General features: G+C 42.8%; 1 protein-coding gene across 3 annotated transcripts in view; it reads left to right on the top strand.

Annotated features, from left to right (window-relative positions):
- ATRN (attractin) overlaps window positions 1-16,778 on the top strand; it is a 156,938-nt gene that overhangs the window by 92,345 nt on the left and 47,815 nt on the right. For all 3 annotated transcript variants that reach the window (XM_053671406.1, XM_037147756.2, XM_053671407.1), the window contains exons 19-23: window positions 788-925; window positions 3,794-3,887; window positions 10,971-11,023; window positions 12,818-12,912; window positions 16,088-16,166. In XM_053671406.1, the coding sequence (XP_053527381.1) occupies window positions 788-925; window positions 3,794-3,887; window positions 10,971-11,023; window positions 12,818-12,912; window positions 16,088-16,166 (459 nt within the window). The remainder of the gene's footprint in view (window positions 1-787; window positions 926-3,793; window positions 3,888-10,970; window positions 11,024-12,817; window positions 12,913-16,087; window positions 16,167-16,778) is intronic.

Raw genomic sequence — 16,778 nt, 5'->3', positions numbered from 1 at the left:
TAAGTAGAGATAGTTATTTTCATCACCATGAAAAATTGAACCAGTAAATATCAGAATGTAAAGGAATGGTTAAATAACTGTTATGGCTCATGGAAATCATCATACCATTTAAAGTTTTGTTCATTATAGATGAACTAATGTGGTAAAATGCTTGTGATGTAAGTTTAAAAATCAGAATTGAGGCTGGTATGGCTCAGTGGATTGAGCACCAGCCGGTGAACTGAGAGGTTGCAGGTTCAATTCCTAGTGAAGGGCACAGGCCTGGGTTGCGGCCACATCTGCAGTTGGGGGTGTGGCGTGCAAGAGGCGATCAATCAGTGTATCTCTAGCACATCGATATTTCTCTCCCTCTTTTTCTCCCTCCCTCCCTCCCTCCCTCGAAAGGTGAATAAATCTTTTTTTAAAAAATCAAAATTGAATATTACAGTGAACACTATGAAAATGTCACAACAACTATGTTGTGATCTCTGGGTACTGGAGTTATATATGACTTTTCCCTCCTTCCTTAGTTTTTCAAATTTAACTACCATAAGCATATATTATTTTTACAGTGAATAGCAAAAATTATTTTAATGACTGTGGACTTTCTTCTTGCTATGGTACATTTCTGATTTTCACGCATTAGCTATTTTTTGATGTCTTGAGCTTATTTCTCAAACTAGTTTTTAGCAAATCAGTTTTGATGATTTTGGTATTTAGAGGCAATAAGAAAGTTACAAATAGATCTTGTGGTGCTTACTCCACCCAGTTGTACGGTGAGACAAAAAGAAAATTCTTTTTCTTTCAGCTTGCCAGTGCAATGGCCACAGCAAGTGCATCAATCAGAGTATCTGTGAGAAGTGTGAGGACCTGACCACGGGCAAGCACTGTGAGACCTGTATCTCTGGCTTCTATGGCGATCCCACCAATGGCGGGAAATGTCAGCGTAAGTCAAATCCATCAGTCAGGGCTATTGACTGCAGCCCAGGTGGAACATGATGCTTCTATTTGACTTGAATATCTAGGAGGAAAACCACTTGGTTTTAGATACTGCATTTCTAAAGTCATATTTGTCAGAAGCTCAGCTGAGCCTGGGAGAAAGTGAGCTGAGCTGCCAAGTGTCAGAGTAGCCAGTTAAAGCAACAAACCAAAAATGAAAGAATTAAGCTTTTAATCACTTGCTGTGGCAGTATCAGAAAGAGGCTTAACATGGAAAAGCACTGACTCCCCTTGTTGCATGTCCCCTCCTGGAATGGCACACTGGTTGAGCATCAGGTGGATGAGCACAGAGGTGGGGGCTGGTCTTCTCCCTGTTGAGGGAGCCCAGACAGAAAGCTCAGCACACGCCTCTGATGGGCCCTGGGGTGGGGAGGGAGGGTGAGCAGGGAGGGCTGGGAATGGAAGAGCACTGAGGACTGAGAGTGGGGAAAGATCTCCAGGGCCTCCCCCTCCTCCCTCACAAGGGAGCTCAGCAGAGGCCTGCAGATGACCTCTGCCTGAGACCTCATTTAAAGTGACCTAGGATGAAGGCATCTGAAGTAGGGATGCAAATATGTGAAAGCAGTGGCCAACCAGGGGGTCCTGAGACCTTGTCTGCAACTCCTCAGAGACTTCCTCCCAAACTGGTGGGGGGTGGGCAGCCTTCTGTGTAAGGCCTGCCAGGGAAAGCCTGTGGTTGGAAAAAGTCACACCCAGGTTTTTGACCAGGAGCTGGACTCCTCAGCACTTCTAAGTGTATCTTAAATATTTAGGTGCTCTCGTGTTTCCCCATACACGTCAGATAGATTCCTGCAAGCAATAGGATGTTTTATTGTTAGAATATATATTACATTTTTTTATAAATGACCAATATTACTAGTGAACTGGTTATTGGTTTCTTCTAGTTTCCATTGGAAAGACCCATCAGGTTCTGAGCAGGGAAATAAAAGAAATTCTCTAGCTACTCCTTAAATTCCACCTCCAAACTCCTTAGCGTGAGCCTTGAAAAAGGTCTGATCCCAGAGCAGCTGGGAGAGAGCTGTGTTCCAGCAGTATATCGCTCAGCTTCTCTGGGGTTCAGTTTCCTCGTCTGCAAGATGGGGATATGAAAGGGGTTGTTGAAATGAAAGAAGTCCGAGAAGCGCATGACATGTAGTCATCACTCAGTAGATGTGAGCAATTATTATTACTCTTCTAATGCCATTTTCTGCCACTCTTAAATAAAATTTCTTGCTCAGATTAAAAGATCATTCAGTAAAAATATTTTCCCACTCCTGTGAATAGACTTCATTCATTAGATAGTAATCAGAGTACCTAACTTTATTGATAATTGTATACAAGGCATTGTGCTGGCAGCCACCTGAGGCATAGGGGCTTTTGTTGTCCCCATGATGGAGGAAGCTGCCCAGCTTCTCACTGCAAGAGGTGGCCGTGCTGGGAACCCTCTCCAGAATGTCTGAATTTACTGTGCCTCCAGGGGCCAAGGTCAGCTAGATCTGTGCCTTGTTCTTATCATCCCTGTTCCTGCATCTGCCATCTAGAAAAATTACATCCTGCTCTGTAGCATTTGTGGGGGCTGAGTACTATTTTCTAGAACTTAGAGTTAACTGTATGTTTTAGAGTCCCGGTCCACAACAGAAAGCATCGTTTTAAAATACCGTGAGTGGCACCATGTGTTTTATGTTTTCCTCTTAGAGTTGTATGGCCCTTGAGCTAAGGATGATGCCCATGAGTCATTGAGTGCCTACTGTATTTCATTCCCTGTCTCACTTCATCCTCACAACAACCCTATGAAATAGGTACTAGCACTATCTTCCTCATAGAGAGGAGGAAACAGAGACTTAGAGGAGTTAAACAGCTTGGCCAAACATAAAAAGAAGCTAAGTGGAGGGGACTGAATTCAGAGCCAGGCAAACCAACCACAGGCCTTTGCTTTTTATTAATACACTGTGCCCCTTTCTCCCTGCTCAACTGAGCCAAGAGTTGAACACTCAGGTTTCTGCCTGTTCATCCACTCTGTTACCTGCTTTACTAATTTCGTGCCATAGGTTTCTTTGGGTCATTTTTTTTCTCTGCAAGATTTATTTTTAAAGTGTACCAGTCTCCAGCCTAATGCCTTTCATTTATTTGCAGAAAAGTAGGGTGTGAAGTGAAAAGGAATTGAACAAAAAGACTCACTTACTTCAACTAGAGCATAAAATTTGTCATGGCTCATACTTGTCTGATTAAAAAAATTGATAGAGAGGTGTTGATGGCTAGAGGAGGGAGCTGGTAGGTTTTTTATGGAGGCTAAGAAGAAGGCAAGAAAGGGCGGTGAGTTCTGAACGGCCTCTGAACACTGACCTGCCACTGGAATCCCACCCCAGTTCTGAGCCCCTCTGTGATTAAAACATGACCATTGTGGAGCAGGCACCTCAGCTGAGGCAGAGCACAGAGGGACCAGCCCTCCCCTCTGGCAGTCACCGCTCAGAACATCTCCGTGGGGGCAGGGAATGGCACACTGGAGACACTCCATAAATGTTTGCTGAACGAATGAATTGTAGTAGTGAACACCAGAGTGTCTATTGAAAAGATAAACATGGTGATTGCTTCAGAAGGCAATGGAAATGACATTCTTTCCTCCTGTTTTTTTACTTTAGTTTTTTTTAACATTTCCTTTACATTATTTGAGATAAATCATTAGCTGAAAAACAAATCTCACCCATTAAATACTTTTTTAAATGTTTTTCATATCAAATCCAATTCAGGTAGAATTTTTTTTTGTAGAAAAAGTCTCAGATAATAGTAATGTCCTAAGCCAGTTGAACTTGACCAGCGTTCCTTTTCCTCCTTCCAGCATGCAAGTGCAATGGGCACGCAGCGCTGTGCAACACCAACACGGGCAAGTGCTTCTGCACCACCAAGGGCGTCAAGGGGGACGAGTGCCAGCTGTGAGTACCACCCTCCCGTGACCGCACCTGGGTTTAGTGACTGACAGCCTGTCAGCTGGGTCTGTGCCTTGTTGCCGTGGGCTCTAAGGGATCCTCAAACTGATTGATTGGGAACTTTACCCTTTCCACTTCAGACAGGTCTAGCTTGGTCAGCCTCTGTACTGAATAGGTTGTCAGTGGAGGAGCAATTTCTTAATGACTCTTGAAGTTACATTTTCCTGTCTCAGTGACACTGACGTTTCCGGGGTTGCTGACCTGGATTAGTCGTTTAACTTCAGCCACGACTCGATTTTTTTTCATGTCACGAGATTACACTCTTTTCCAAAAGATAAAGTTGGTAGAGCTAGTATTTTATTTGGCATTTTGGTTGTCTGATAGTGGAGATGAGCCTCTTCGGCCTTTAACACATCCCTCCCTGTTCTAGTGTTTTCCTTGACAAAGTATATGAGACATTTTCCAGGAGAGAGTCCGGGGTCCTCACCCATGAGGATGCAGGCAGACGTGGGGGGTTTCAGCCCTGGCTGTGCCTTCACTGAGCAGGGTCCTCTGGAAGCAAATCACTCGATGTGCGGAACCTCAGTTTCCATATCCGTCAACAGTGGGGCTAGCAGTAATCCTTTTTAGTGTCCTGGGATGTTGAGAGAAGAGAGATGGTTTTCCAATTAATATATTCCTCTCTTCCTCACCAGAAAACCTCACAAAACACACGTTCCATGTTTACTCATACCCTCAAGAAGAAACTTAGAAATGTTTAGTAGTATCAGAATAATGAGCTGATACAACCAGATGTGTCATCGGTAAACTCCGGCTTATTGAACACTAGTAACATCACCAGTGATTGAGGCTTTGGTTAGAGGTGTTCAGGAGGGAAATACTCTGTCTGCATTTTTTAGTTTATACCGATGTATACATTTACTGGTTTTATGTTGCCCTAAAGAAAGTACAAGAAGAAAAGTCTAATCAAAGATTAAATTTAATTCTTGAATCTAGATTCCTTTAAACAGAGAAATGTAATAGAGTGAAATTAATCATTCCTGTCCTCAGTTTTGATATACAGCAAAGAAATGAGATATAGGTCCAGTGAAAGACTTTCTTTTGAAGAGATTTAAATACAAGCAAGTGCTGATAACCACTGTGGACAAAAGGACACAATATCCCTGTGTTATTTATCTGGAGAAAGTGCTTGACTGAAGCTTTCTCCTTCTTTTTTCATAGTTATTAGCTACTGTGCCTAAATCATTTTGTTACAGAATCTCACCAGTGCTGTTCTGGAACAGCTTTGGAGTTCATTTGCCCACCACCAAGAAGCATGACTTTCAGTGCAAGGGTTTGGTGAAAAAGAAAAGCGTTGTTTATTTAAACCTTGTACAGATTTAGAATAATGGCAGATTTCTGCCGTTAAGTCCTGCTTCTTTTAAAAACACCCCAAATACACAGTCTGGTTTAGTACCCCAGTCCAATCCCGTTCCTTTCATGAACACAGTTTGAAAGGCTTCTGTAAGTTGGGCAATCCCAGTACAGGAGCCGAAACTAGCTTTTGTCCTTCAGGGTATTAAATGCTACTTGACAATCCCCTGTCCATTCAAAGGGTTCAGAGTCCAGTCCTTGAAAGGAATTGTACAGTAGCTTTGCTATGAGTCCAAAGTTTGGAATCCAAATTTGGCAGAACTTTGTAATTCCTAAGAATCCATCCTATGCTAAGGACTGCCCAAAATCCATCCTTTGGCAGTCCTTAGTAATTCCTAAAAACTGTTAGGCAAAGCTGCTTTCAGTTCTCTGGGATTTTTAATGTAGCAATGGCTTGCTTTCCATCTGCTATCCAGCTCCTGGTACCCTCTTTCTGTTGAAATCCCAGGTATGCCACTTCCTTTCTGCAAATCTGGGCCTTATCAGGTGACACCTTATACCCCCTTTATGCCAAATGATTTAGGACTGTGATGGTGCTGTGCACCCCCCATAGGTGCTGCTACCTATCAATATGTCATTTACATATTATAAAAGAACTCCTGATTTCAACTGAACATTCCTTAAGTCTTTTGCCAACACTTTCTCAGACACAGTCCGGGAATCTTACATCCTTGTGACAGCACGGCCCAGCAGTGTTAGAGCATGGCTTTCGTTTCTGGGTTCTGCCATTCAAAGGTGAACAGTAGCTGAGCCTGTTCATCTATTGGGGTGCAGAAAAAGGCATCCTTCAAGTCTAGGACTGAAAACCATTTGCTATCCCCAGGCACCCTGGTCAACACGGTGTAGGGATCAGGCACTGTAGGGTGAGTGTCCTAAATGGTGTCATTTATGGCCCTAAAATTCTGTACCAACCAACATTTGTCCCAGTGAGGCTTTTTGACTGGCAAAATGGGAATGTTGTAGGGTGACTGGCATGGCCAAATCAGTCCTGATTTTAGCAACTTTTGCAACACTGACTCGATACTCTCTCAAGCCTCCTTCTTGAGTGGGTACTACTTGTTCCATGGGACTCACAGTCCCTCTTTTAGATTAACCTTTATAGGTTGCACATTAACCGCTTTACCTGGTGGTCCATCAGCCCAAACAGTTCATGCGACCTGTTCATAAATCTTAGGTGGGAAGAGTTCAACTCCAGGACCTTCTGCACAGGTCAGGAATGCCTGTAGCTGGAGGGCATGTTCAAGTGGGACTTCCACATGTAATTGCTGCTTCTCAGGAGAAAAAGTTACTTATGAATGCAGTCTGCAGAGTAAATCTCAGCCCAACAATGGAATAGGGCAATTTGGCATGAAAAGAAAACTGCGTAAACTTTTGATCCCCAAGCATTCCAGGCATTCCAGAGGTGGCAGGAATGCCTGTTTTTGTGACTCTAGTCACTCCAGGAACCATTACTGCATCTGGACTTCTCTTGGTTAATTTTGTGTTCAGCACTGAGTATGTAGCTCCCATATCTACAAGGAAATCAATTGGCTTGTTCCCTGTAGTCATCTGTGCTTGGGGCTCCCATGGGGAAATAGTGATAGGTTGGAAGATGTCCAGTGGAGTCCATGGGCCTCCTCATTCATCATCAGACTCCTCTCTCCTTTTCAGCATTTCTCAGCAAGGGATCTCATTTCTATTTTGTCATTTGAATTTTGGGCACTCATTCCTCCAGTGGCCCTGCACTGTAGTCCACTTGCAATGGGCACATTCATTGATGCCTGTTGAGCTGGTCCTCCTTCCTGTAGGGTCCTGCTGCTTCCTTTGGCCTCCCCCGCCTCCTTCTAAGAACACCGAGGCCTACTTTGTCTTCCTTGCTTCCTGGGCATTTAAACTTTAAATGCTAAACCTCCAGCTGAGAGGGACTCATTCCCAATGCCCCGTCTATACGCTGGAGTTTCTTTCTGATACCTGGGGTGCTTAGCCCAGTAAAAGTCATGCTCACCATCCACACATTCTCCAATGCCTGTGGATCGGCATCCGTGTGCTCCCTGTAGGCCTGATAGATCCTTTCTGAAAATGCAGAAGGGTCCTCATTTGGCTTTTGCTGAAGGGCCTGCATCATACTCGGGCTCTTGCTTAGGCAGCCCCTTTCTAGGCCCTTCTAGTAGTCACCTTCTGTGATGTTTCAGGAAGGCTGGGCCCCCACCAATTGGGTTCCAGTTAGGCACTGTCAAGGGAATTGCCTCAGCTGGGTTGATGGTCCCATGGGGATTCTCTTGGTGGAGATGTTGGGACTCTTCATTAGCCTTATTTATAACCAGCTGTCTCTCATCTGCAGTTAACAAGATATTTAGGAGAGCCCGTACATCTGCTCAGTTTGGATGATGAGTGGCAAAATGGAGGTGATAAGATCTGCTATTCTCTGGGGATCATGCTTATATGAGGGGTTAGAAGGCCCACAGAGGGCTGGCCTTCCTGATCTGCTCTCCCTATAGGTATTGCCTCAAAGGGAATTGGCTTGCTCTGAGTTGAGAGGCTCCCTGGCCGTATTGGGTACGCTGACGGGTCTTTAGGGGGGAGGTCTCTCCCTCGTCACACAGGGGTGAGCCATTGGCTCTGTGCTCTCTACTTCAGGGGCAGCTCGTGAAGGGGGTGGTGGCAAGAAAGCTTCTCCTGCCACCAACCCTTGGTCCCCTGGGTTCACAACATCATGAGGTTTATCTCATTCTCCTTTTCTTCCTGTGTTTTACCATCGGGGAGAGGTTTTGAGGCCACTTCCCTTCTCTGTACCATCAAGACATTCTCTGTCCCTGGCGAAACCCATTTATACAATGACATAAATGCACTAACATAACGGATTTCATCCCATTTGTCCAACTGTTGGCAATACTGTTCAGTTTCATGATGGTATAGTTGCATAATAACTCAGGGGGCCGTCTGGGGGCCGCCTTTCCCCACGCTCCAAAACATACGTAGGTCAAACAGTATTGCACTAATAATCCAGTACCTCCTTGGACGTGGGGTACTGGCAATACATACTCCCTTCCTCCAAATTCTACCTAGTGGGCCCCCCAAGGCACCAGCATAGAACTGCCCTTATTGTGCTGGCCATACATGCTGAAAGCTATAACCAGAAAAATACAGACAACCTGGGAGCAGCATATAAACAAAACTGTCATCCACAACTTTATTATTCCAAATGGCTTTCACAAGCAAATTTTCAGCCCAACAATCTCACTTCTCAGAGCCTGACCCCTTCCCAGAGCCATTTCCTTTCCACCTACCAGGCATATTTAGGCAGCTGATGCCATCAAGAAATGTGCAGAGAAATTCTCAGAGATTGGGAAACTCCACAGTCCCACTCTCCCACTCCTGAGGGGGTCGATCTGCCATGGGTAATTATCACTGTGCCTTCATAGTCGCCATTGCTGTGACAGAATCCTGCCAGTGCTATTCTGGAACAGCTGTGGGGGTTGATCGCCCACTGCCAAGAAGTGTTACTGCCAGTGCAAGAGTTTGGTGAAAAAGGAAAGGTGTTGTCGCTTATTCGAAGGTGGTAAAGATTTAGAATAATAGCAGATTTATGCCATTAAGTCCTGCTCCCTTTAAAAACACCAAAAACACATAGTCCTGCCTCATTTACAAAACCAGGCTCATTTCAGAATACGCCAGCGAGAGGTACTTTTCAGAAAAGTGGAAGTCTGTAGATCAGCATTCCCAGTCACAGTTCAGCTCCAAGAATCTCTCATGGATCCAGGTAGCTGGGCAGGTCCCCTGCAGCTCTGCCAGCTCTGCCACTGTCTCCTCCAAGCAGACTTGAACCTGGGTGGCTAGGCAGGTCTCCTCTCACCCACTGTACCACCAGCTCCGGGGACTCGCTGGACTTCTGACTTTCAGACCTCTCTTACCCCAGACCACATGACTCTTCTCTTACTTTCAGATCTCCCAGTGTCACAGGTGGGCAAAGGTAACCAGGTTCTTGGTGATGGCAGACAAAGAATTGAACCGAACACACAGTTTATGGTGGAAAGGGAGAGAGCAGATTTATTAAGCAATAGTACACCCCACAGACTATGAAAGCAGGCCAGCTCCGAGCAGAGGTTGACCTCAGGGGCTGGAGGGATTCCATTCTTAAAGGTGGATATTTCCTGGCTAGTTTTGGCAGGCTTTTATTGTGCGTGTACGAGTAGTTATATTATTTTAAGCTACTGTGCATGTGGTTGGTCTCCCATGATTTTCTTTGGCCCACTGGGGAAGGGGGTCACACAATGTTAATTTATTATCATGCTATTATAATGAAGCAGGAGTCATGTAACATCTTCTGCACAGGTGCAGTCATGATTCACCATGATTCAGCGCTTTTCCAGAAGGGGGAAAACAACCACAATGGGATCTCTGTCCTGTATCACTGCCCTTTATCTTAGCCCGGGGGCACCTCCCGAGTTTCCTCCTTTGTGACTATCTCCTGCCTCACCAGCAGACCTCCTCACTTACACTCCAAACCCCGTGGTAGACCTTTCTTCTCTTTTAGCCTACCCTTATTTAAATGCTCAGCCTAGAACTTCCTGTGTGATCTCATTTTTGGCCCTTTCTATGGTATGTTAGTGTCCACCATTTTTGCCAGTTCCCCTATATATTTTACCTTCTTTCAGCTGCCATCTTTAGTCAGGGCAAAAGTTCCCAGTGACTCTGGGACATCCAGGGTGGGCATTCGCTCCCTGCCTCTTGAGCAAGCACTGTACGAGCTCTCCTGACTATGTCAGGAGTCCCTGAGCATTTTCACAGTCACAGTCAAGTACACAGTTTGCCCTGGTTGGCAGCCCTCTTCCTTTGAGGAAGGCACAGCTGTTACCTTGCCACTGTTACGCAGTGTATCCTAACCGCCGCACCACCTGGTCTTCTACTCTAACCTTCCCCCAGGTGAGGATTGTGGGGGATGCTCTGCCCCTGTTGTAGTGTTGCTGATAGTCATAGATGGTACCTATGAGGGAATTAAAAATACTTTTTTACTAAAACTTTTTTAGCCTCCAGGCTGGTGGACCATGTCCAGAGTTTAAAAAAAAAAGTTTGTGTTTAGCCTTCTCTCACTTACAGTTAAAGGACAGGATCGGTTTATCCAGGGAGGGTAGGAAAGAAGTGGAAAATGAATACAGGAAAAGTGTTTGTTTATTTTTAAAGATTTTATTTATGTTTAGAGAGAGGAAGAGAGCGACAGAGGGAACCATCAATGTGTGGTTGCCTCTCATGCGCCCCCTGCTAGGGGACCTTGCCTACAACCCCAGCTTGTGCCCTGACTAGGAATCGAACTGGCAACCCTTTGGTTTGCAGGCTGGCACTCAGTCCACTGAGCTACCAGCCAGGCTGGAAAAATGTTTTAACCACACTTTTAGAAGACTATTTCCTTCACACAAAAATAAAAATGTTTTTCATGATTATAAGTAGGATCTAGATTTGTTATATTTGGATTTGTCTCGTGTGCTCTGGCAAATGTTGATCAGTTATTGGTGGTGTGAACTGCTGGGCAGTCAGCAGTGTAAGTCAATGCAAATTCTTGTTAGTTCACCTGGTTTGAATAATAACTGAAGAATGTAATTATGCTCTTAGTTTATGTTAAAGGACCTACTTGATTTTAAAATGAATATAGATTCTCTTTTATATAGCAATAGAAAATAATCTTCATTTTTCCCCCTCTAGATGTGAGGTAGAAAATCGGTACCAGGGAAACCCTCTCAAAGGAACATGTTATTGTAAGTGTTTTTGTAATTCTTACCTGTCTAGAAGCAACGTAGTTCAGTAAAACTTCATTACTGTCTTTAACGTTGTTTGACAATGGTAGGTGCTGTAGGAATATAGCAACAACCCATGGAATTGTCCCCTTATTTGACATGTTCACATTCTATAAATCTAATACATACATGGATACGATTTTAAATTGCTTTCTTTGTGGTTGTGGTTTATGTTAATATGTGCATAGCAGATATCGAAGAAACATACAGAGATTCACATCTCTGGTTTTCTTGTTTATGTTCTCTTGAAAACTTATTTCATTTTCTATCACCTGGTTATCATTAATTGGTTTTAGGATATAGATCCAAAAAATAATTCTTACAGTATAGTTAAAGTCATTCTCGCTGAAACTGCCTTGTGTTAACCACCTCTTTAGGAACTGATATATAAAATAAAACTCTAACGCTTATAGTGAAAGGTGAGTCTGGCAAAGTGACCAGGACCAGGTCCTTATGGGTAAATGCATTTTCTTCCAGTGGGAGAATCCACATCGTAGGCCAGGTTATGGAACCAGAGGAAAAGGAGTTAATGATTTGCATATCCACTGTAACTATATACCTGCTCTCCTGGGTTGAACAGTGTCCCTTCAGAATTCATGTCCACCTGGAACTTATCAGTGTGAAAATATTTCTTTTTTCTAGGAGAAGAGAGAAAAACTTTATAACCTTGTGTAGGGGAAAGAGTTCCAAGATACAATTCCAAAAGCACACTTCATAAAAGAAAATGTTATTTATTGGGACTTCCAAATTTAAAGCTTGTGTTTTAGAAAACAGCATTTAAAAACCCCCACAAACTAGAGAAAATGTTTGTAAAGCTTATATTTGATAAAGGGCTTATATCCAGAACATGCAATTAAAACAGAGATTTGAATACACAGTTTACCGAAGAATATATGTGAATGGCTAATAAGCTCATTGAAAAATGGGTAACATTAGACATTTGAGATCTATGTATTAAAATCCCAGTGAGATACATCCCTGGAATGACTAGAATGAAAAGCCAGTACTGTGGCTTACAAGAAGACAACCGGATTCTCGCATTTGCTTCTGCCTCTGTTACAACATCTCTTTGGTGAAAGTACATGAGAAGAGCCCAGCCTCACCAGACATATAGCCGGAAAAGGGAGTATTTTAATAACCATCTCTGGTAATTATGGATATTATCCTTTGATACCATACCAAAACCAGACAACTGGTCGTATTTTTAAGGTTAATTACCGCATGGAACATGAAACCACCTCAGTGAATTTGTTGTAGTCTTGTACATTTATAAACTATTTATTATATTGAAAAACAAAAGCCAATACCAACTGTGCTATGGAGAAATTTCATACATTTTGTGTGGAAATGTGAAATGGTATATAGTCTCATTGGAAAACCATATGGCAGTTTCTTAAACAGTTAAAAATAAAATTACCAACAACTCCCCATTTATAGCATTATATCCTTAAGCACAACCTAGCATGTAATCGGCATTCAGTTAATATTTTTAGGTAAGGTAGATTGGGGCTTTTAAGATCTCAGCCAGGGCCATGATCTAAGGAGAGTTTGGTGGGTTAACCCAAACAAAATGGTACTGTCCACAGATCTGGTTGCCTTTGAAAAACCCCCCATCCCCCAGGTACAAATGAGCCAGAAATGCTTCCTGGCCTTCGGTGTCTGGCCATTCGGTGTTTGTGAGATAATCAAGTTGTATTTCTAGAGACCTGTTGTGTTTCATTTCAGTTTTAAATACATGTGTCCTTCCTCCCGTAGACACTCTTCTTATTGACTATCAGTTCACCTTTAGCCTGTCCCAGGAGGATGACCGCTACTACACAGCCATCAATTTTGTGGCCACACCTGATGAAGTAAGATTTCATAGTCTTCTCACTTTGTTTCAAATTTATGTGAATTTTTTTGTCATTATGGTTAGCAGCACGGCCTTAGCAGCAGTCCCAGAGTGGAGCACTCTTGATGATGTTTAAAGGAATAGGGAAGAAATGTTAGAACCTGCATTTTATCTGTTTCCCACCTAAAAGGCAGGAACGGTGTTAGGATTTGCTAGTATGTGGTACACAGATACTTGGTTTGCCCATCGGCCCATTGTGCCCCCATACAGAAAAGGAGAGACGGCAAGGGCAGCTCCCCCATCAGAGGCACAGATGGCAGAGCCCACATTTAAACCAGAGGCTTAGAAGTACTCACAAGGAAGCTGTGATTGAAATCAAGGGCAGTGGTGCATGGGAGGTGGCAGAGATGACACTTCTCATATAGTAAGTTGCAGACCTCATTAGGGTGTAAAAACAGCGATGGTTTAGTTGGGTCCAACAAGTCAGCCAGCCAGAAAAAAAATCGAAACTATCAAGGCAGCTATTTGATACATGGATTTATATTTACTGCAGTTAACGATGAACCCCACCGTGCCACATGGCATTTGGGAGTGGTCGAAGGGAGCCGGCATTTAAAGGCGGGGCATCTAGAGCGTGAAGACACACCCACACGGTTTCTTCAATGAAATAGACAGTCTTTCGTTACCCACCCCAATCCATAATGAGATTTTTCTAAACTTGGTGATAAATTATTTAGGAACCTCCTTAGTTTTTCATTTCTCATCAGTGTACTTTCCATGAGAATATTTTGTGGAAAAACTCTGTAGCCATATCATTTGAGGGGCTGTGTGAAGTGGAAGTTTTAAAGAAGATTTAAGGGTAAGGTTATAGCAAAACCAGCAAACATGAAAGTTATTTACTACTTTATTCATAAGCAAGTGGTTGAAGTGCTCGGTCTTTCAGGATATAGTTGATGCTGTAAATTTTATTTTAAATAAACGTAGTAGTCTCAGTAATATTTCTTAGTGAGATCTGGAATGACCATGAAAATTTTAGAACTTCTCTGTGCTTCCCTGTTTATCTTATGACGGAATATTTAATAGAGTTATTCAGTGTGCGTGTTCTATTCTTTAAAAAAGCACTAGGATTCCAAATTTATTGATCCTTTCGGTAGAAGAAGTAATTGTTGGTAGGTAGTGTGCTGCCGGCAAATTTTAAAAAACAACACTTGAGCTGTCCTTTCAAGAGGAAAGTGAGGTTGTAGCAATAAGTGAGAAGGTATCTGCTCTGTGAGGGAGACTTCTGGTTTGGAGATTCTGCTTTGAAAATGTTTCCATTGTTGTGGTTTTTGCCTGTTAAAACCAGCAAAACAACACCCTTTAAGAATCTTAATTTTCTAATATGTTTTATGATTTTACAAAATGAAGAATATCAGCAGAGTTAGATCTGTTGTAAAACATAAAAATATAACATCTTTTTAAAAATTTTATTTTTTTAAAGATTTTATTTATTTTTAGAGGGAAAGGAAGGGAGAAAAAGTATGAGAAACATTGATGTGAAAGAGAAACATCGATCAGTTGCCTCTCGTACACACCCTGACTAGGGACTGACCCCACAACCCAGGCATGTGCCCTGACCAGGAATTGAACCAGTGACCTTTCACCTTGCAGGATGATACACAACCCACTGAGCCACACCAGGCAGGGCTACCACATTGATGTATTTGCAGAAATGATCCTTTGACCCCCAAGAAAGATTTATTTACCAAACGCCAATAGAAAGTAAAAATTAGTATTAAAATTTATCCAGCATGGCCCCCTGAACTTCTCCATTTGGCTCAACATAATTCTGAGATGTCTTTTTTTTTTTTAAGATTTTATTTATTTTTAGAGAGGAAAGGAAGGAGAGAAGGAGAGAAATATCAATGTGTGGTTGCCTCTCACGCTTCCTCTGCTGGGAACTGGCCTGCAACCCAAGCATGTGCCCTGACTGGGAATCGAACCACGATTGTGTGGTTCGCAGGCCCGCGCTCAATCCACTGAGCTATACCAGCCAGGGCTTGAGATGTTTTTTTAATCATTAGAATCAAAAGTCAAACTAGCTCCTCAAATTGCTGTATCTCTAAGTGGTAAACAAGCTTTTTAAAGCTAATGAAAGAAAGACATTTAGTTGTCTTTCACTTGAAATAATATTTTTAGTGAGAGAAAAATGTTATTCAAATCATGAACGAATACAATCACATTATTTAGTTTGTTTCAGGTTTATATGCTTTTTAAAAGTCTATTTTCATTTTGGAGAACTTTATACTGTATATAATCTATTAGTTCAGAAGTACTTAGGCTGAATTTATAAATGCCTAGAAAGTGGGTCACTTGATCAAGTGTTTTCCTGTCCAGGCATTTGGAAATAGCTGCCCAGAGGTTCCTTAGGAGGCTGTTTTTCCTAATGTAGGTCACAGGATGTAAGTCACTGTGCTGTGGTGAGGGGTTGTTTTGTTTTAAAGGTATTCTTTTCATGGAGTTGGCATTTGATAAACCATTAAATTTCATATAATTTTTTTCTAAAGATTTTTATTTATTTATCTTTAGAGGGGAAGTGAAGGAGAGAGGGAGAGAAATATCAATGTATGGTTGCCTTTCGTGCGTCCCCTGCTGGGAACTGACCTGCAGGGAACCGGCCTGCAACCCAGGCATGTGCCCTGACTGGGAATCGAACCGCAATTGTCTGGTTCACAGTCCCACGCTCAATCCACTGAGCTACACCAGCCAGGGCTTAAATTTCATATATTTGTATAGAAGAGAAATCAGATTTATTTGGGGTATATTTCTTATATTAGTTAGAAATTTTGCTCACTCTAATGTCGGTTTCTCTCAAGACATAGTAAAATACCTGCTTTGTAATTAACAAAGGTTCCCTGGCTGATGTGGCTCAGTGGATTGAGCGTGGACTTGTGAATGAAAAGGTTACCTGTTCGATTCCTGGTCAGGAATCCCTCACATGTCTGAGTTGCGGGCCAGGTCCCCACATGGGGGCATGTGAAAGTCAACCATTTGATGTCTCTGACCCCCTCTTTCGCCCTCCCTTCCCCTCTCTCCAAAAATAACATAAATCCTTTTTTAAGAAAAGGTAAAAGTAGTAAACTTTAATTACTGCTTTATTTTAAAATCTGGACACTGTTCTAATTAATTTTCTAATTATTTGTACCTCTCCTCAGCAAAACAGGGATTTGGACATGTTCATCAATGCCTCCAAAAACTTCAACCTCAATATCACCTGGGCCGCCAGCTTCTCAGGTAAAAATCCACCTAGAGAAGACCTTCTAAATGGAAGGTCTAGATTAAGAAACATGATGTAGGAGTTGAGAAAGGGGGCTCTGGAGACAGACAGATGGGTTTGAAGCCCCCCTTTGCCACTTATTAGCTGGGAGGCCTTGAGCAATTTTAAACTCCCCTCTAGATTTTAGGGTTATTCATGGTAAAGAGAATGTTGTGCAGATAAATTAGGCCCTGCACGTCAGTGCCTGCCATGGTGTCAGGCTCATTCCACGCTCCCCATCTCCGTCCCTGCTTCAGAAGTGAAAAAGGCAAGGGACTCGTAGATGCAAGCAACGGAAACAAAGTAGAATGAGATTTCAGTCGGTACAGGGAAATGTACTTGGGAATTAAATGAAACTCGGGAGCACAGCTTTTGCTCTCCTGTTCATCCTACTGCGAGTCACTGAAAATGTGCCTGGGCAGAAAATCCACTAAAAAAGTGAAGGGTGGGCCTTCCACGGTGATTAAGAACATAGCGTGACTGGCCTAGGTTTGAATTCTACCTCTTACTTACTGTACTGCGCTTTGCTATCAGGCAAAATGCTTAAGCTTTCTGACCCAGTTTGTCGTGTGAAAAGCACTTAACCATGC

This window comes from Artibeus jamaicensis, unplaced genomic scaffold (assembly GCF_021234435.1).
Source record: "Artibeus jamaicensis isolate MK-2021 breed Jamaican fruit bat unplaced genomic scaffold, CSHL_Jam_final contig_685, whole genome shotgun sequence".
In the NCBI taxonomy this organism is placed as follows: Eukaryota; Metazoa; Chordata; class Mammalia; order Chiroptera; family Phyllostomidae; genus Artibeus; species Artibeus jamaicensis.
Note: the sequence above shows the minus strand (reverse complement) of the source record. Positions and strands in the feature narration are given on the sequence as shown.